The sequence below is a fragment of the Phoenix dactylifera genome, chromosome 3 (assembly GCF_009389715.1).
Source record: "Phoenix dactylifera cultivar Barhee BC4 chromosome 3, palm_55x_up_171113_PBpolish2nd_filt_p, whole genome shotgun sequence".
In the NCBI taxonomy this organism is placed as follows: domain Eukaryota; kingdom Viridiplantae; phylum Streptophyta; class Magnoliopsida; order Arecales; family Arecaceae; genus Phoenix; species Phoenix dactylifera.
The window spans coordinates 17,209,191-17,229,214 of record NC_052394.1 but is presented as its reverse complement, the minus strand read 5'-3'; the positions used below and the strand labels follow the sequence as shown (position 1 = coordinate 17,229,214).

The window sequence follows — 20,024 nt, the reverse complement described above, 5'->3', positions numbered from 1 at the left end:
CTTACAACGGTTGATATTTAATATTTAAAAATAATTACAATAAAAGCAAAACTCTACGTGGTCACATGTTCAGCAGCGAAGGAAAAATAAGTTGTGTACAAATAAGCGGGAAAGGTAATACCTGTGAACATGAAATACGATGCAGTGATGAACATGATGGCTGCTAAAATTCCTTGTTTTACTGGGTGAAGCCATTCTCAGGGCTCGTTTGGTTCGCGGGAAGCATTTTTCTTCCTAGAAATATGATTCCTGGGAAACAAATTCCTAGGAAGAGAATGCCTAGGAAAGTATTTTTGGCATGTTTGGTTGACCATGGGAAAGTGACAAATTTCCAAGGTGCTTATGTTTGGTTGGCCATCCACTTTCCTAGGAAAGTTATATATAATTCCTATTATGCCCTTAATAAAAATTAGGTTTTTAATGCCTCTTTAATGCTTCTTTAATGCTGAAGGGACTTTTTGGGAAAAAGTAAAAATGGAGTGATTCCCGCCTCATGGGAAAGTAACCTTCTCATGTTTCTCATGGGAAAGACTTTCTCATGAAATGTGGGAATCACATTCCCATGGGAATATAACTTTCCCTTCTCTCTCCTTTGAAAACTCCAACCAAACAAGAGGCATCTCATTACTTTCCCGTTGACCACACTTTCCCCCCTTCTTTTCCCGCGAACCAAACGAGCCCTCAGAGTCAGAGGTATGCTGGTTGCATAGAAAAACACTCCCAAGACGAGTCAGGTGGGGAGATGAAGTGATTGTTTTGGTTGCTGAATGCTTTTTTCATCTTAACTGGTATCCCAAATATCACCTATGTTGCATTGGCTATCCAAAATTGATGGTCATTGATCGATATAATGATGCTTTAGTGCCATTAAGCCATGCACTTGCGAGAGATATCCTTTATTTTGTTTTCTTAGAAGCAAGATCAAGATAATTTTTCTGCGTGCCCCAAAGCTTGCACACCAGAATTTTAGCTCTCTAAACGCATGCCAAGTTCATAAACTTTACACGGGCAATTCAGTTAGGATGCTAATAGAAAGTTACATCAGCGCCTTAATATGTTTCCATGAAAACCTTCTTTCAAATGACAAAAAACCACAAATGTTTACATGGAAAAAGCTGAGCTCTTAAAATGGATATCCAGTTGATCTAATCTGAAAGGAGACAACTTTTGCAAATTGAAGAGTGAAAAATTACCTCATGTTGTCTTTTCATGGCTTTTTCAACAACAGTTTACTGTTTTTTTATCACTGCCTTCAAAGAATAAATCCCTGAGAACAGATTAATTGAACTTTATCTGAGTTTGACATACATAACACTGCTTAGACAATAATGTTTACACAATCAACTCTGTCTATTTCGAGTCAACAAATTTTCCATCGATCCCTTACCGTGTCGTCCAAAATATTATACATTTATACCAATACATCTGTCAGATATTTCCAAGCACCTCATCGGCACCATACTTCCAAAGATTGATATATTGGTCCCAAAACTTTTCCATGACCATGACTGTCCTCATAATTATTTTAGGATAACCTCAGTTCTGACCTAGAGGGGAAGGCAAAAGGCAACAAACCTAACTGGCCAAACAACAGCTCAATTGGAACAACCAACAGTTCAAACTAACCTTTACCTTCAGAAAATCCAAATGTAACTTATGAAACAGGTTAGAGAAGACTGACAAATTCCAAACATAAACCAAGCATCGAAATTCTAGTCATTCTCAATTTTCTTTTTAAGAGAAAATCTTTACAGAAGAAAAAGTCTGGTAGCAAACCAAGGCATGACACTTAATGTGCAAAGCATACATGCTAGACTAACCGTGATTTCCAACAGAAGTTCCTCTTAGGCTACATACTTCTTCTTGGCTTTGCTCCATTCCCCAGAAGGGAAAAAAATCTTAATTCACCCTGACAACAAATAGATGACCCCCTTTTACTTATTTGAGATGAACTATTAGCACTTTTTGATCCCTTAGTAAATTCAGGAATTTTCTGTATGCATTGTAAGGACATGATCTGGGATTGATCCCATGCTTCAGTATTCTCTAATCTAAATGATGAGGCATTTCACAAAATGCCATCTGACCATCTTTGCCATTCCCTATGACTAAACAAGCAGCAAATACAGAAGCAACATGATCATTGAAATAGAAATCCAAGGCAATGACAATGAAATACCCGTCCGACAGCAAGGTCAACCATCCTGTTCTTCGATGCTTTTAGAGTACAGGATGATCCTAGTAGAAAGGCTAATTATTAGAGCTTCCCTATGTTCGTCCATTCCTCTCAATTAAAATGGATACAAGATGACCCCTGAAGGAAAGGTTAATTGCTGCTTTCTTGATTCTATAGCAAGGGACAAGGCCTGAAAAGAAGAGAGCTAGAGTGGTCGCAATGAAGATAAGACTACATCTTGCAAAGAGCTATCTCTCTGCATAGCAGCCTTAAATTCATCAAATGTGACCTTCCCATCATTGTTGACATCCATCTGATCAAAGATCTCATCCAGCTTACCAGGTTCCGCTATATCAGCTGGAAGGCAATCCTCAGGCAAGGCCTGCATATAAGATGATGCATATTACTGTTGTTGGATTAACAAAAGAACTGGTAATGGCTTGGAAGAAGAAGAGTGATGAGCAAGATTACTCGAAGCATAGATGCTAACTCTTCCTTACTGATGCATCCGGATCTGTCGGCGTCATACATCTGATGGTATCACATAACAAGTAAACCACAGGTATATTAAGAACAGATTGGACATAAGAATGTCAGAAGCATATGTTCTAAATCATTTTCTCTCAAAAAAATAGACAACCTAAAACACCATTTCCATGTATAAATTCAACCAAATATATCTCATGGATATGTTCCATAAAAAGCATGCATCTTAATATAAATATGATTGTCGTCAACCATTAGAAAAAGGTCCGGAGGTTATTACACTTGAAATGACCAGGTGATTTAGCTTCAGTCTAAGTCACAGGAGCATCAGACTTCTATGTTTCCATAGAATATAATGCATGAACCTACCAGAGTGACCATCTCTAAAAATCAAGTAGGGAATTCATGCAAACAAATGAGTGTGTTAGAACTAGTAATGGCTCTAAATGACATCTTCATAAGTGGACATATTTCAGTTTTCATTCCAAACTCCTTGATCCAAGGAATATACCGTGGAAGAAAGAAATTAGAATCAGCAACTAGTGAGCTTATTTAATCCTATGAACCAAGTTGTGGTTGACAGTTTATAAGATGATCCAGTTGTTTATTGTTCTTTCATTACAAGTTTCTTAAGGCATTTATTATTAGTATTTTGATGAATGACTACTGATGTGGGATGATAAATGAGCATAACAGGATAAAAACAAAGAGCTCAGGGTTAGAAATCCCTTTTCCTACCTCTTTAGTCAAAACATGAGATAATGAAGAGAGAGAGAGAAGAAAAAATGAGAATCAGCGTCACCTGAAAACAGAGTTGAAGAGCATCATCTCCTTGTGAATTCTTGAGACTAGATAGCCCACATAGGAGCTCTCTCATGTCCACAGTTCCATCACGATTGTTGTCAAATAAATCAAATACACGTGGAGCTAAAGGGATCAGTGAATGCATTTTCATTGCTTTCAGCACTTCCTCAAACTCAGCTAAGGTGGCATTCTCTCCATTTGCACATCTGCATCGAGGAGAATTTGCTTAAGAAATGGAAGACTGATGGAACAAATGTGTAGTGGCAAATGCAGGACTCACTTGATATGAAAGAAAGCTTGTTTCCCTGTTTCCGACATAATTCAAGAAACAATATATAGTTGTGGATGTTCTGGTACAAAAGGAATGACCGGTTCTAAGCACATGCTTTTGAATGTTCTTGTTATTTTTGAACAACAGATAGGCCATTAACTTGTGCTCCTGTGAACTAGATTAAATGAACCTTACTGGATATAAGCATCTTTAAACATTTGATGTAAGTAACTCCATTATCAAGTTGCCCTCAAACATCTATAGAAAGAGTTACACTGACAAGAAAATTGAAATGCCACTGTAGCCGCAAGAGCATCTTCTAGTTCCCCATATGTGTAAGACTGTTAATAACATAAGCATAATAATAACTCAATACTGCAAAAACTTAACCTACATTAATGAAGAGAGCCCTAAAAAGTACCTAGCAAACAAATCACAGATATTATGTGAGAAAAGGTAAAGAAACAGTAATTACACATGATAATTTATTTAGTTGTTCGATTATTTTCCATATAAATTCAGGGGCAAAACAGTGCATATATTTTGCATTATGCAAGTCTAGTAACTAGAGTAATATGGTATCATAATCTATTCAAATTTGAAACCTTTAGTCATTAGAAGGTTACCAATATTATAGAGATCTCTATTTAAACATCTCCCTGACAACAAAAACATAGAAGATTCCAGTCTGAGCATGTAATATTCAATGCTTCCTTTAATCCTCAAAATAAACTAAGCTCCTGAGACATACACTGTTTTCATTTCTAAATATCATAAAATCTCTCCATTGCAATTACATAGCAGGTAAATATCTTTGAAACCTAAATGACTTACACTGAACACTACTTACACGAAATGGAAGTCTGAGTTTGTGCAATTTAGACTTCAGGCATGGGTGATAAGCTTTTGAAATCATGGGTTCTTAAAGGAAAAAAAAAGGACTGTCAGCCATATCATTAATGTAATATGCAAAGTACCAAAAGACTTACATCCTTCTGAAGTGTGCACGTAAATTTTCAAGTTCCTCTGGGGTGAGATCATGGGATCCTAGTAGACTTTTCAGTTTCTTTGTTCTCAACATAACCTTGCTACTCAATACACTGGCTATGGCGGCTGCACGTAATTTACGCCGGGCATTGAAACTTTGCAGCTTAGAAACAACCTCTGCATCCATGAGGTCTTGTTTGGCAGAGTCCCCTATCACCCAAGGATGCTTCAAAAGCTGTTTACATACAAGATTGCCAAGGAAGAGGAAAAGAAATGATATTTGTAAGGGAGTTATATGCAATTATCAAAGATATCAGACGATAACCATCTTAAAATACAGACAAAGTACTGTCATACTTCATCAGCAGTTGGTCTTTTATATGGTTCAACAGCAAGAAGACGGGAAATCAAATCCTTTGCTGATGAAGATATGGTCTTCCATGTCTGATCCTCAAAATTGAAGTCACCCTGGATGAATAGCAAAAATCTTGATAACTAGAAACATAAAAGGAAAAAAGGGTCTTGCACGAGATATAAGTATCACAGAATGTAAAGCAAAGCCATGATTGATGAGAGAAAAAAATATAATTTAATATAGCATATAAAATGTCCAAAACTGCAACTTTGAGAAAGAATACAGATTAGTTGTATATTAAAAGGGCCCTTATTGTTAAATTTAATATTTTCGATGTATGAGTTAGTTTTTATTTTTTCTGCCACATATTCCCGTCATTTTTTTCTCATCATGGATAAAAGGCCAAGCCATTACTATGACTTGTAGACCTTTATGTAAATTATATAAGTTTGGTTGTCTTAAAATAATTGTAGTTGATGAAGCTGATTGAACAATATAAAAACTCTCATACTTTAACAATCAAGAAACATATCCCGAATATTCATTTCCATTAAGGATTACATTCTCTATCAATACAAATTCCTTTTATCCCCTCTACCAATTTTTGTCCAACTTTTCTTCAATTATCCCCTTCATTATCCCAAATCTACCAACATATATCTATGCTTTCGCATTATTACGGCTCATCAGGACTTGCCCGTGCCATCTAAATTGGCATTCCTAGTTTCTGTTGTGAATGGTTGAAGCTATAACACTTGCTATTAATTTATTCATGTTGCATTACATCATTCCTACGTCTAACAAGCATCCTTATCAACATCCTTGTCTGTTCCATATCCTGGTTTTTACAAGTAGGAATTTTGCATGTATACCTCAAAATTCCTCATTTGGGTACTTGTCCTTCAAAAAGTAGAAAGTGCATATATGCCCCTCAAGGAGTCTGGGGTTTGCAAATATATCCTTCTTGTCACGTTGTGCTCACTTCTGTTACTTTAACCTGAGAACAGTTAGGACTTAGGTCAAAAGTTAACTCAAATTGCCCGTTGTTATTTTACTCTTAATTAAACACAAATTTCAAAAGTATTGTGAGGCGCATTTGAAACTATTTTGTGTCAATGATTCTGTACTTTTCACTTTTGAATGGGTAAACAATTAAGCATTTCATAGAAAGTATATTTGCAAAAATCCTTTAAGGGATGAAACAATGTGGTTACATTATTTTTCATTTGGAGGATGTTATTTAATTGCAAGGCATATATACAACTTCAGGTTTTCGGAGGGGCATATATGCAAATTTTAGATTTTAAAAGAGAGATCTGTGCAACTTTTAGACTTTTGAGGTGTATATATGCATTTTTGCTTTTTGAAGGTCAATAAGCAACAAAGCACCTTTGAAGGGTAGAATTCAAAATTTATATTCTCAATTAGCTATGTTTTTTTCTGGAAAAAAAATACAAGCAAAGACAAGCAGTGCTCACATAATACCTTAAAACACCTCTCTATTTCAAACCTTCTATGCTTGTTCTGCAACATGTTTTCCTCACATCCGACTTCTTTTTTCTTTTGCATAATAAACCCAAAACAGCAAATTGGTCACGGTGAGGTACTTTTCCCATCCATTTCAAAAGAGGGCTCACTTTCATTTCTTTCCCCACAAAACTGTATCTCGTACACTGTTTACTTCTAACCCTGAGCACTTCCTCCAAAGAATATTTTTCTAAAATTTCACTCAATATATTTAAACTATTTTAGTCTAAGTAATTAACAGGTCGTGTCTTCATGTATACCACCACCCAAATTTACATATGACAGTTTTAAAGAGGTAAAGCTATAGGTCAAACCAAGGTAGGCCGAACTGGTACCGGTAGGCGTACCAGTCAGCCACTGGACCAGTTCGGACTGGTTTGGACCGGTACCAAACAGGTCGTGTTAACATAGCACTCGTGGTGCGCTATAGTTGACGCAATGCCCGCGCGGCGCACTGTGGCACTGGAATTGGTGCAAACCGGTTTGGTTCGCACCAGTTTCTAGCCATACCAGAACCGGCCCGGTTCCGTCCGGTATGCATCTGGTACCGGCCGGTTCTGGCCCGGTACTGCTTGGTTTCGGCCCCATAGAGGCCGGAACTATTTCTTAAGGCCGAAGTGGACCGGTTTAGTACGGGCGGAACCGGCCGGTACCGGCGGTTCAGCATACCTTGGGTCAAACTCTTTTGTCAGGTTTATTACAAGTAGACTCTTTCTTGTCTTCTCATATCTACTTTTGACATGTCTCACTAGTCTTTCATATTTTAAACTTTTGGTGAGAAAGCCAAGAATTCATCTACTATTTGTTCTATTTATTTATCCATGGGCTCCCATATGATGGGGTGGATTGTATAGAACTTTTGTTGATCAATTGAACACAAAATGGCTGGTATAAATAAAGTTAGTGTTAAAATGGATCAGAAGGCAGTAAATTTTGGATCCATACCGTTGACTATGATATCTATATCTTTAACCATTGATGGACTACAAAATAAACTTTAACAGGTATAGGTGCTTATAAATTACTTTGTCTCACACCATTCAAACTTCTACTTTTGGACCCTTCGATGCATAGGTAAAAAGCCTCCTAAATACAAGGTTTACAGTTATCAGGAATAGCCAGTGTGAACCTTAAATTTATGTTGCCCATTATTGACTTTGCATCAATAACATTGAAGTATCAATCCTACAGGGAGGAGAGTAGCATATCAATCTCCATAACATAGTTATGTGTTCCATATATCCCACCATCTCCATATCCAACTTTCAGAATTTGTAATATCAGCATATCCCTATCTTGCACTGGCAATTCATAAATGTGTCATGCTTCTTGCCTTCGATAGCTTTAATCTTTCAATACTTCTGTGTAATTAAATATCCCATTGAATTCCTAAATTATTCATCTTCTGTAGTTAATATCCAATTCTCTCTAATTCTATTTATGATAGCTACGGCCTTCCCCCCTTTCCAACATCAGGTCATACTCTCTATCGAGCTTCGCAATTTGCATAACAGATATCATGAACAAAACTCTCTCACAGACTCATGGTCATTCCCAAGTTTATGGTAAGTAAAAAGTTCAAAGTTCAAAACTACTTTTTAAGGATCTACCAAAAGTGGGGAAGGCATTAATTTACCAATTGGGGCACATCGTCTTGACCTTTTTGGATCTCTCTGTTCAAAACCCTTTTTGCTCTTACTTCCTTTTAGGTGTAAACGATTTACTTCCTATAAAAAAAAAATTATATGGGAAAATCTCTCCTGTCTGCAACTTGAACTGCTCAAAGTAAATGTTTGTGTGATATAGAACTTGAATATTGGTAAGGAAAAAAGAAGAAGAAGAATATCACTTTACACAGAATTAAAGGAGTCATTCTTGAAAAATAAATCTCCTTAAAAACATGCATCTGCTATAGAGACAAAACAAATTTATAAGGCAGCGGTATTAAATTTTGTAGCAAGAAGCAAGCATACATTATATATTAAACCAAGTAGCGAAGACATGATACAAAGAAAAAAAGACAATGAAAAATTTTCTCAGGTTTTGCACTCTTGATAGACTTACAGCCAGTATACGCTGTTGCTTTTCTCGATTTGTCGGTGCATGGAATGGTGGGCACCTGAAGCATTCAAAATTAAATAAATAAATTAAAAAAGTGGCAAACATAATCACCCGTAATGAAAGATCTAGAAATAGGGATCTCACTGTATTTATGATAAATTTCAATAACAAGATCAGCAGCATACCCGGAAAGAAGGATATACAGAATCACCCCAACAGACCACATATCACTTGCTGCAGTAACTTGCTGCCGAGACAGAGCTTCAGGAGATACGTAATCTATCGACCCAAACAATGCAACAATCGGATCGGTAAAATCCTCTACAGAACTCAAGCCAAAGTCCATTATTTTTAGACCAGAATTTGGACTGCTGTCTAAGAAAAGGCAATTCTCTGGCTTTAAGTCACGGTGAACAATGTTAGCTTTGTGAAGTGCAGTTAACCCTTCAGCTATCTGCCGAACAACCACGGCTGCTTCGAATTCTGAATAACGATCATGAGAAACAATCCTGTCAAAAAGTTCCCCACCAGAACAAAGCTCCAAAACAAGGTGAACTCCGTTCGCATCTTCATAGACATCGTAAAGGTTTATCACATTGGGGTGAGGAGAAACTTTCTCCACTATCCTCTTCATGACCAGAATTTCATTTGTAAGTAATGCATCCGATATCGATACCTTCTTCCAGGCAGGCAACCCCAAAGAGGCCAGACCCTTCTGTTCGGCTTGGTTCCGCGGCATCCCTGGGGGCATGAATCCTAATCTTCTGAGTGTCTTGATAGCAACAACATTCTTTTCGCCACTGGACTTCCTGACTCCCCTTCTCACAATGGAGAAGCCACCTCTACCGAGGACATCAGCAACTTCGTAATCATCAGACAGCTTTCTGCTTTCGTACCTCGACATTTAGCCCAGGTTTTGGATAAAAGCAACGCTAGCTTTAAAAGTTAGGTTCTAATTAGAGCAAAGTCAAACTCCCTACGCTAGTGTTCAGGTTTTCTATGAACAAATGAGCTAGCAAATGCAAAGAAAGCTATGCAATTCCTTTGGAATTTCCAATTACAATATCTTTCAAAATCAAAAGCTCAAACCAATTCAAGAAGCTGCCATGCTCTTATTATTAGATCTAATCCACTTAAGTTTGCCATGCAGCATCAAAATCCTAAAATAGAAATCAGAAAAATCCAAACTCAGTGACCTGCTTGAAATCTCAAAAACAAAACCGAACCAAATAAAATCAAGAAACAACAGAACCTAAAAAAGATAGCATCAAGACAGATTTAAACCAACAACAAAGCAGAGGAACTGAAGATGGATATTCAGAAAATAAAGAAGAACTCAATAATAAAAATACTCAAAAAAGAAGAAAAAGAAGAAGAAAACCCGGACAGCCGTTTGCCGATCAAAGATCCAGGGAGAGCCAAGCTGTCGTTTGAACCTGAAGAGCCAACTAGCGAAGTATGAGGCACGATAGGATTTTGTGGAATACTGGGGTAAAGAGAAGGGCTGGTGTGGAACCAACAAAGCTCAATGGAGAGTTTGGTGGGAGGAGAAAGGGACTGAGGGAGAAGAATAAACCCATGAACAGTGTTTGCTACTAAAAAAAAAAGGTTTACACTGTAGAGAAATGAAGGGAGAGGGATTATAGGATTATAAAAATGGAGGAGAAGGAATAATTCCAGGAGAACGGGTGATTGGGAAAAAGAGACGAGGACGAAAGGAGGACAAGGAGAAGGTGAGGTCAACTAGAAACCAGAGCAAGACCAAGACCACCATGGTTAGTTAGTTAATGGGATCTTTCCCTTCGCGGGGTGGTTTACTTCTTTCTTTTTTTTTCTTTTTTTTCTTTTTGCTTAAAAAAAAAAAAAAAAAAAAAAGAAAAAAAAAAAGGAGGATAGGCAGGAAGGAAAGGACAAGCCCACCCCCGCCCATCCTTTGATGCGGGCAAAAATGGCCGTTTGTTGGGCACCCCAATCGATTTTACTGATGCCTTTTCCACCTATGGGTCCGGCTCAGCTATCCCTCTGGGCTCTGACTCGAGTCCCAAGTATGAGTACGTCATATCTGGCACCATCCCAGCTACTAGCGGTCCAAAAATGATCATATACCTCAAATTCAAGCAATGGCCGAAGCCACATTTTAATTGTGACTGCAGCGACTCGAACTTGGGATCATGATATTAGAATTTCCGTCCAACACCACTAGGCTACCACATCGGTGACAGGGGTAATTTACTTCGGCAGCGAAATCTGGAGGCAGCTTGGCGTGGCGGCGGATCACCAGAGGCGCTAATTGACCAGGTTTGGGCCGTGTCACGTCTTGGACCGTAATAGCATAACCCTGGAACTTAAGTTTGGCTCGGGTACAAATAATTTATGAGACCGAATACTTGTACTAAACGATAACACTAAGGCGAGGTCCATATCCCTTACCAGCTACGCACTCCCATTATTTCTTGTGTCTTTTCCTAACATTTTTTTAGATAGATAGATAGAGGGTGTATGATGTCACATAAGATTTATAGTATCCAATAAGTTAAGGTCGGAAATTTTGGAACGCCAAAAAGCATTTTAGACCCTCAAATTTTTTTTATATGAAGTAAAGATATTTGATAAAAATTTTAAAAAGTTGTTTTAGCTTTCCCATAAAGCTACGAGCAGTTTTTTGGAAGAAGCTCCATTTTGGAGCTTTTCGAAAAAACACTTTTAGGCCCGGTGGGAAAGCAATTTTTTTACCCAAATACCGGTGATAAAATATAACAATTACACAAAATGTCCTTTTAATAATTTTTTAACTAATTTTATCACATAGCTAGAAAATTTGTTATACTATAAAAAATTAATTTATACTAATAATTATAACATTTTATATCTTTATTATTGTATTATACTATAAATATAATATTATATTACATTATATCATAATATATTGATATATTATGTTAAATAATTTAATATTATATTAAATTATTATGTTATAGTATATAATATAATATTACTATATTATAATAATATTATACTATATTATATATTTATGTATCAATACATATTATATCTATTATGCTCTATTGTATAATACTATGCAATATTATTTATGGTCATTTCATCGTACCAACAGTATTTTGATAGTTTGTTTACCAAATACTTGTTAAAGTGGCACAACACTTTTGTTGCTGGAAATTGGACCTGGGGGCCGCCGTGAAGCCGGGGAAGGAGGAGCTCCGCTGCTGCAGGGGGCGGACGGCGGTGCGCCGACTGGCTGCGTCCTCCGCTGCGGGGGGGGTGTGCAAGTCCTGCAAGAAAAACCGGTGGCCGGGCTCCCCGGCGCCGGCCCTCCGATGCCTAAGTCAGAGGGGGCAAGTATGTGGAGAGAGCAGGGAAGAGAGTATATGGAGAAGACAGCAAGAACATTTGGATAAGATAAAGAAGACGAAGAGGATGATGTCCTCAATTGTGTCTGTGCTTCCCGGAGGGTTCAGTCCCGGGGATCTGTTTCCGTTTTTGTTGTCCTCCCCCTCCCTTGGTTCTCCCAGGTTCCCTTTTATAGGAGGGGATTACGTTACCTGGGAGGTAACCGGGGGATTTGTCCCTGTCTGTAATAATTGGGCACGATTTGGCCCATTTATGGCGTAGTGGAGAACGCGGCCGAATCAGACCGGAACCAGGGAGTTGTCACGGTCGATCGGACCTGTTGGAGTGGTTGAACCGCCGGCCGTAGCGGGCTTGGGGTCTGTGGATGGTAAGTGCATTTATTACCGAATGAACCGGCGGTCAGGTAGAGCCATGCGCTCTGATGGTTCAGTGATCCGGAGATCGTCTTGGGCCGTGTTCATTAAATGCCTGAGTGCATCGGAGACTTGAGGGAGTCTCATGCATTAATGGCAGGTCGTGCCGAACGCCTGCGGAAATCTTATGCCTTGATGGCTTGGAGATAGTGGCAGGTCGCAAGCCGTAGGAGTTGTCAAGTCCCTTGGACTTTAGGCGGAGGTTGAACATTTGGTTAAGGCATCGGCTCGGCAAGGGTGCCGAGCCGAGCTGGTCGCCCAATGGGGCGCCCTGTGGCGGGGCTGCTTTGAGCACTCCTGGTCGGCGCCCTTTAGGCGAGCACCTTCTAGCAGAGCGCCTCGGCGCTGTCTTTGGTCGGCACTTTCTAACCGAGCAGCTTATTTTGGTTGGGCACCTCTTGGCGCGCACTCTGGTCGGCGCCCTCTAGTCGAGCACCTTCCTGGTCGGCATCCTTTGGCCGAGCAGCTTTCTGGCCGGTACTCCTTGGCCGAGCAGCTTCCGGTCGGCGCTCTTCGGCCGAGCGGCTTTCCGGTCGGCGTACTTCGGCCGAGCGCCTCCGTGGATGTATGACTTGGGGTTTTTCTCCCAACACTACCCCCCGACTTCCGAGCTCCAGTTGGCTACCAGCTGGAGCGCGGGAAGTAGCTTTAATTGGGTCATTACGAATTCCGAAAATTTCGATTTACTGCGCGTTTTGAGTTATCGAACGCTTCGAGGTGCCTTTAATAGGCGGCGTCTCTTCTTTCCCGAAGAGCCTCATTATTGGGACACCTTTTGTGAAGCGTCCTCGCGTCGTGGGCTCATGATGGGGCCGCACGATCTTCGATTGCGGACGCCTTTCCGCGCGATCCGATGGGGCACTTCGACTTTCGAAGCGCTAGCCCTAATTAAATGCGTCGTTCTGTCTTTTAGACCGACACGTGTTATCATCTAACCAGGACGCAGCGCTTTCTTCGCTGATCCGGGCCGTTGGGGAGGTCTATATAAACTCTCCCCCGGCCCCCTGTTCTCTCTCTATTGCTTTCTGCTTCCAGCTTCCTATTCTCCCAGTCTTCCTCAGACCGAAGTCCCTTCTCTCCGGCATCCTTCCCAGGTCCCCCTTCTTTTTGATTTCCCTCTCTTGCAATGGGTTCTTTGCCTAGCGAAGTAGTGTCCACCATGAGTGTCCTGGAGGTCGAGATGGCCGAAGAGTGGTTTTTCCCTCTTCACGGGTTTCGCTTGGAACCCGCCAGGCGAAGGGATCGGGTAACCGATCCTCCGGTAGGCCGGATCGGAGTGCACTCGGAGTCACTCTGGGCCGGCCTCCGATTTTCTCTCCACAGCTTTGTGAATGAGTTGCTGGCGGTATGCCAGTTGGTTCCGGCGCAACTCACTCCAAACGCTTGGAGGACAGTGATGGGTTTCCTGTCACTGTGTTTACTACAGGGGATTCCTACCTCTGTCAACGTCTTCCGGCGACTTTTTATTTTCAAGTCGAACCCGGGAGACGGGGAGTGGCTCTACATCGCCCTCCGGGCAGGTCGGCCACTTTTTCATGGTGCCCCCTCATCCATTCATGGTTGGAAGGAGAAATTCTTCTTCCTGGGCTCTGAACGGTCCTGGGGGTTTGACCCCAGGTGGAGGCCGGCCCAGCTTAAATCCATCAACAGGCTCCCCCAGCTTTCTCTGCGTGAGCAGGAGATCTTTGACACCATCCACAGCCTTGGGGACGGGATTTTGCTGAACGGCCTCATTAGCGAGGACGCCCTGGTGAACGTGGGCTTGAGCTCGGCACGTCCTCAGGGTAAGGATAGTTACAGCAACTTTTTATTTCCTTATTGTTCTAATATTCTAATTTTGCTTATCTTTGCAGACATCGCAAAAATGGTGACCAAGAGCGAAGTCCTTTACGCCCGCTTCCAGAAGAGGGCAGCCGAGCTCTCGGGGGAGCCTGCGGAGCCGAGAAAGAAGCAGAAGGTCTCGGTAACCTCGACTCCCTCGGCGGCAGTGGTGGCCGAGGCGGGTCCTTCCCGCCCTGCGCATCCCGAGGCGGGGCCTTCTCGCCCCGCTATCTCCGAGGCGGGGCCTTCTCAGCCCGCGCGCCCTGAGGCTGATCGGAGAGAGGGCGCGGGCTCTGGGGGCTCGGGCTCCAGAACCCCGATGGCGCCCCCATGCCCGGCGCCCTTGATGCAGGTCCCTGGTCGGCAGGACGCTCCAGTTGCCGACCAGGGGAGGAGTTCAGCGGGTCCCGTGCTTGCACGCCCCGCTATAGTTGTGCGGCGGTTAGACCAGCCGCTCGCCCGACCCCAGCCCCTTAGCTCCCAGCCGGGGAGCAGTCAAGGAGCCTCGGGGTCGGCTCCACCTAGGCCAGATGGCGCTGGCCTCCCGGGCCCTTTGAGCTCGGAAGAACGGGTGCCCTTCGCACCCACCTGGTCGGTGTTCGAGGGCGATTCGGCCCTCGAAAACCCGCGAGTGGCGCGCGAAGTTTTTCGGCTCGCGCTGCTCCCGGCCGACCGGGCCATGATGCAGTCCATGAGCTACAACGCTTTTATGGACGCTACGCGCTGCAACTCCGTTCGGGTAAGTAAAATTTTTCGCCTATGTAATCTGTATAGTTTTTCTACTAGCGGCGCCTTATGTTTTTCTTTTCGTCTCTTTTACAGTATTTGCACGAGACGGAGATGCTGATGCACCTGGTTCAAGAATACCGGAAGAAAGCCCGGAGGTGCCAGCGCAGCTATGAGGAGGCCCAGAAAAGGTACATGGCCACCGAGGCGAAGTACCAAGCCTCCGAAGAGAAGTACCAGGCCTCTGAGGCCGAACAACGGGTGCTCCAAGAGAAGGTCGGAGCATCCGATGAAAGGATTCGAGCTCTGACCGCCGAGCTCGATGAAGAGAAGGGCGCGCACGCATTGGCAAGGTCCGAGCTGCGCGCCGCGGAGGCTCGATTGGCCAAGGCCGAGCAGGCGTTGGCCTCCCGCGAGCAGGAGGTGGGAAATGCCCGCCTCCGACATTCGGAGCTCGAGCAGGAGCTGAGGGGACTCGAGCAGAGAGCCGCTTACCACGAGGCCCGGGAGATAGAGGCCCGGGAGAACGCCCAAAACGCAGTGAAGCTCTTCCGTGAGTCGGAAGAGTTTCACGAACTCATGGCTGAGGAGGGCGTGAACGGGCTGATCCAAGGCTTCCGGGATTTCCGCAATCAGTTGCGGCGGCTTCTCCCGGATTTTGATGTTAACCTGCTCCAGCCGGGAGCAGGGAGGGCGGAAGCGGAGGCAGAAACTCCGGAGGCGGAGGCAGAAACTCCGGGGGCCGAGGCGGCCGTAACTGTCCCCGAAGTGACCGAGGTCGCCCCCGAGGCTACTCCTATTGCTGCCGAGGCCATCGAAGAGGTCCCGACAGCCGAGCCAACCACTACTGGTACTGCCGAGGCCGAGGTGGTCGAGCTCGAGCCTCCGATGTAATTTTTGTTATTTCTTGTAAAGTCGGGATGGCTTCCCATACTTGTAAGGGCCAAACCCGGATTTTGTACTTAGCCTACGGGCCTTTTTGAAATGAATATACATTTCTTTTTTGAAAACTCGTCTGTCGTAGCCTAAGTTTTTCTGCTCGGATCCATTTTAGGTTCCGAGGATATGGGCTCTAGGGCCTCATCTTTTCCCGCCACAGGGTTTGAGTTTGAGTTTGGCTTGCCGAGCTCCATTGCTCGGTTCTTCGACTAGTGGTATAGCAACCCTTGTGCTTATACCAAGGATTTGGGCTCGGAAAGTTTTTCCGAGCCTAGTCCAGAATTCGACCAAGCCCTAGGGCGGTCGTTAGGACTTAAGACTTCTTAATGCGGCGAATTTCGAATCCGGGCCTCGAGTTGCCGGGGCGAACCGGATTCTTCTCTTACAAATGGACTGCATACTCGTCAGCTCGTGACGGGGATTCACCGGGCTTGGTACAATGTGTCGGTGTCATGAGCACTTCTTCGCCGAGGCGATCGAAGACGCTCCTCTGTTCGGTGTCCGTTCTTTGAGGACATTGGCAGAGAAATAGATAAAATGATGTAGCAACATTAAATACATGGGTACCTTGTACCATGTGCGTCCTGGCGTCGAGGCGACTGAAGACGCTTCTCTGCTCGGACTCCGTTCTTGGAGGGCATCGACAGAGAAATCCAAGAATAGGTAATGTAATGTAAAAACATTAAATAAATAGGTACCTTGTACCGTGTGCGTCCTGACGCCGAGGCGATTGAAGACGCTTCTTTGCTCGGACTCCGTTCTTGGAGGGCGTCGACAGAGAAATCCAAGAATAGGTAATGTAATGTAAAAACATTAAATAAATAGGTACCTTGTACCGTGTGCGCCCTGACGCCGAGGCGGCTGAAGACGCTTCTCTGCTCGGACTCCGTTCTTGGAGGGCGTCGACAGAGAAATCCAAGAATAGGTAATGTAATGTAAAAATATTAAATAAATAGATACCTTGTACCGTGTGCGTCCTGACGCCGAGGCGACTGAAGACGCTTCTCTGCTCGGACTCCGTTCTTGGAGGGCGTCGACAGAGAAATCCAATGACGAAGAGCGGGCCGGACTCGTTGGCTGAAGCCGATGGAGCACGAGCCGAGCTCGTCCGGTCAGAGAGGACCGCTAACTCATCTCGATGTCTCGAGCATCCCTATAGTTGGGGCATCCCGACGTCTCGGGGCATCCTGACCGTGGTCAGGGTAGGAGCACGAGCCGAGCTCGTCCGGTCAGAGAGGACCGCTAACTCATAGCCGATGGAGCACGAGCCGAGCTCGTCCGGTCAGAGAGGACCGCTAACTCATAGCCGATGGAGCACGAGCCGAGCTCGTCCGGTCAGAGAGGACCGCTAACTCATCTCCCGACGTCTCGGGCATCCCTATAGCCGGGGCATCCCGACGTCTCGGGACATCCCGACGGATCGAGGCATCCCGACGTCTCGGGGCATCCTGACCGTGGTCAGGGTAGGAGCACGAGCCGAGCTCGTCCGGTCAGAGAGGACCGCTAACTCATAGCCGATGGAGCACGAGCCGAGCTCGTCCGGTCAGAGAGGACCGCTAACTCATATCCCGACGTCTCGGGCCATCCCGACAGATCGGGGCATCCCGTTGCGGCAGGGCATCCCAATATATTGGGGCATCCTGACGTCTCAGGGTAGGAGCACGAGCCGAGCTCGTCCGGTCAGAGAGGACCGCTAACTCATAGCCGATGGAGCACGAGCCGAGCTCGTCCGGTCAGAGAGGACCGCTAACTCATAGCCGATGGAGCACGAGCCGAGCTCGTCCGGTCAGAGAGGACCGCTAACTCATTGCCGATGTCTCGGACCATCCCGACGAATCGGGGCATCCCGTTGTGGCAGGGCATCCTGACCGTGGTCAGGGTAGGAGAAATAAACCTGACATCATGAGATAATCAGGAAAAATTGGTGAGCTCAAAATGGGTATACGGACCGTAAGTTTATTATAAAATGGAATTCATAAAACGAGGTTCAATAATTGAATAATGGGGAACCCCTTAGGGTTCTACTGATGGTACACGCGGAGGTTTTCAGAGCTCCAGCTCCGCGGAATGGGCGTCCCGTCTGGGGACTCCAGCTGGTAAGTTCCGGGCCGGCGAACGCGCGTGACTCGGTACGGTCCTTCCCAATTGGGGGCCAGCTTTCCTTGCTCAGCAGGTCGGGAGGCTTCAGCTCTTCTGAGGACAAGGTCCCCTGGTCTGAAGGATTTGATTTTGACCCTGGCGTTGTAGTACTGAGCTGTCTTTTGCTGGTACCTCGCCATACGAACTCGGGCGGCCTCCCTTGTTTCCTCGATCAAGTCAAGGTTACTTCTGAGCTGCGAAGAGTTGGAGCTGGCATCATGACGCTCGACTCTTGGAGAGGGAAGCCCAATCTCCAGTGGGATGACGGCCTCCATCCCATATGTTAAGTTAAAGGGAGTCTCGCCGGTGGGGACACGGAACGTGGTCCGGTAAGCCCACAGGATATTATATAGGTCTTCGACCCATTGTCCTTTGGATTTGTCGAGCCCGGCTTTAAGACCCTGCAAAATGGTACGATTTGTTACCTCGGTTTCTCCGTTTGTTTGAGGGTGCGCGACCGAGGTGAAGCGGTGGTCAATGCCAAGCTCGGAGCAGAACTCTCTGAAGTGGATGTTGTCGAACTGGCGACCGTTGTCAGAAATAAGGATGCGGGGAAGTCCGAATCTGCAAATAATGGACTTCCAGACAAAATCCCGCATCTTCTGCTCGGTGATCCGGGCAAGGGGCTCGGCTTCTACCCACTTGGTGAAGTAGTCGATGGAGACGACCAGAAATTTTCTTTGCCCGGTGGCCAGTGAAAATGGCCCTAGGATGTCAATTCCCCACTGGGCAAAAGGCCAAGGGGAACTGATAGAAGTCAAGGGAGCCGAGGGCCGGCGCTGAACATTGGCATTCCTTTGGCACCGGTCACATCTTTGGACAAAGTCCATGGCATTCTTCTGGAGTGTCGGCCAATAATATCCTTGGCGCAAAATTTTGTGGGCCAGCGCTCGCCCTCCTAGATGGTTTCCACAGATTCCTTCGTGGACTTCACGCAGGGCATAATCCGTCTCTGTTGGGCGGAGGCATCTGAGGAGTGGAGAAGTGAAGGATCTTCGATAGAGGTTTCCCTCGTATAGTATGTACCGGGTGGCGAGGCGCTTGACTCGGCGAGCCTCTCGTTCATCAGTGGGGAGGACTCAGTGCATCCCAGTGCAGAAGGTCTTGTAGATAGCTGATGAGTTCGTCCATCCAGCTTGGCTCGAACTCAGTGCAGAAGGTCTGCTCGGGCTCGTCTGTACTGGGCTTTTGAAGATACTCCAGCACGGCCCCCTTGGGAAGCTCGCTCATACGAGAGGACGCCAGCTTTGACAGCTGGTCGGCCCTGAGATTCTCCGACCTGGCAATATGTTGGATGTGGAAAGAGTCCAAGGTCGAGGCGAGATCCCGTACCTTCTGAAGATACTTCTGCATGGTCGGGTCTCTGGCTTCGAAGTTGCCCATAATTTGGTTGACGGCGAGCTGAGAATCACTGAAGGCCCTCAAGTCCTTCACTCCTAGCTCCTTGGCTAGCTTGAGCCCAGCAACGAGCGCTTCGTACTCCGCCATATTACTAGAGGCAGGAAACTCCAGGCGCAAGGCTTGCTCGGCGACCACCCCTTCTGGGCTGGTGAGAATGAGCCCTGCTCCGCTACCCCCCGAGTTTGAAGAGCCATCGACATGCAAGGTCCATGTCAAACTCGGGGTCTGCTCCGTGAGTGGCTCTGGCTCGGGTTCGTCCTCGTCCGGTATGGTGCACTCGGCTATAAAGTCTGCGAGTGCTTGTGCTTTGATTGCCGGTCTGGGTCGGTACTCGATGTCAAATTCCCCGTGCTCAATGGCCCATTTTGTGATCCGGCCGGCACGGTCTGATCTCTGTAGGATCTGCTTGACCGGCTGGTCGGTCAACACAGCCACTGTATGGGCTTGGAAGTAGGATCGGAGCCTCCGAGCCGAAATGACCAGAGCATAGGCGGTCTTCTCGAGCTTGGCGTATCGGGTCTCGGCGTCCCTCAAGACCCGGCTGGTGTA

At 45.0% G+C, this 20,024-nt stretch overlaps 1 protein-coding gene across 2 annotated transcripts; it reads right to left on the bottom strand.

Annotated features, from left to right (window-relative positions):
- Positions 1-2,109: 2,109 nt before the first annotated feature.
- LOC103709055 (calcium and calcium/calmodulin-dependent serine/threonine-protein kinase-like) lies at positions 2,110-10,402 on the bottom strand. Of its 2 annotated transcripts, none has more exons than XM_008794231.4 (8): positions 10,049-10,402; positions 8,853-9,827; positions 8,671-8,725; positions 5,082-5,192; positions 4,727-4,959; positions 3,465-3,672; positions 2,648-2,707; positions 2,110-2,558 (listed from the first exon to the last, which is right to left on the bottom strand). In XM_008794231.4, exons 2-8 carry the CDS (start codon positions 9,569-9,571, stop codon positions 2,382-2,384), a joined length of 1,563 nt encoding a protein of 520 aa, XP_008792453.1. In that variant the 5' UTR covers positions 9,572-9,827; positions 10,049-10,402; the 3' UTR covers positions 2,110-2,381. The 2 variants fall into 2 exon arrangements, with proteins under 2 accessions (XP_008792453.1, XP_038980739.1); XM_039124811.1 differs by having other exon boundaries at positions 10,055-10,402.
- Between the last annotated feature and the right edge of the window lie 9,622 nt (positions 10,403-20,024).

Excerpts from the sequence above, each read along its gene's own strand:
- LOC103709055 (XM_008794231.4), bottom strand. The coding sequence starts at position 9,571 with ATGTCGAGGTACGAAAGCAGAAAGCTGTCTGATGATTACGAAGTTGCT. Across the intron at positions 5,193-8,670 it reads AGCAACAGCGTATACTGGCT|GGTGACTTCAATTTTGAGGA; the intron begins GTAAGTCTATCA and ends CTATTCATCCAG. Across the intron at positions 4,960-5,081 it reads AAAGACCAACTGCTGATGAA|CTTTTGAAGCATCCTTGGGT; the intron begins GTATGACAGTAC and ends GTATGTAAACAG.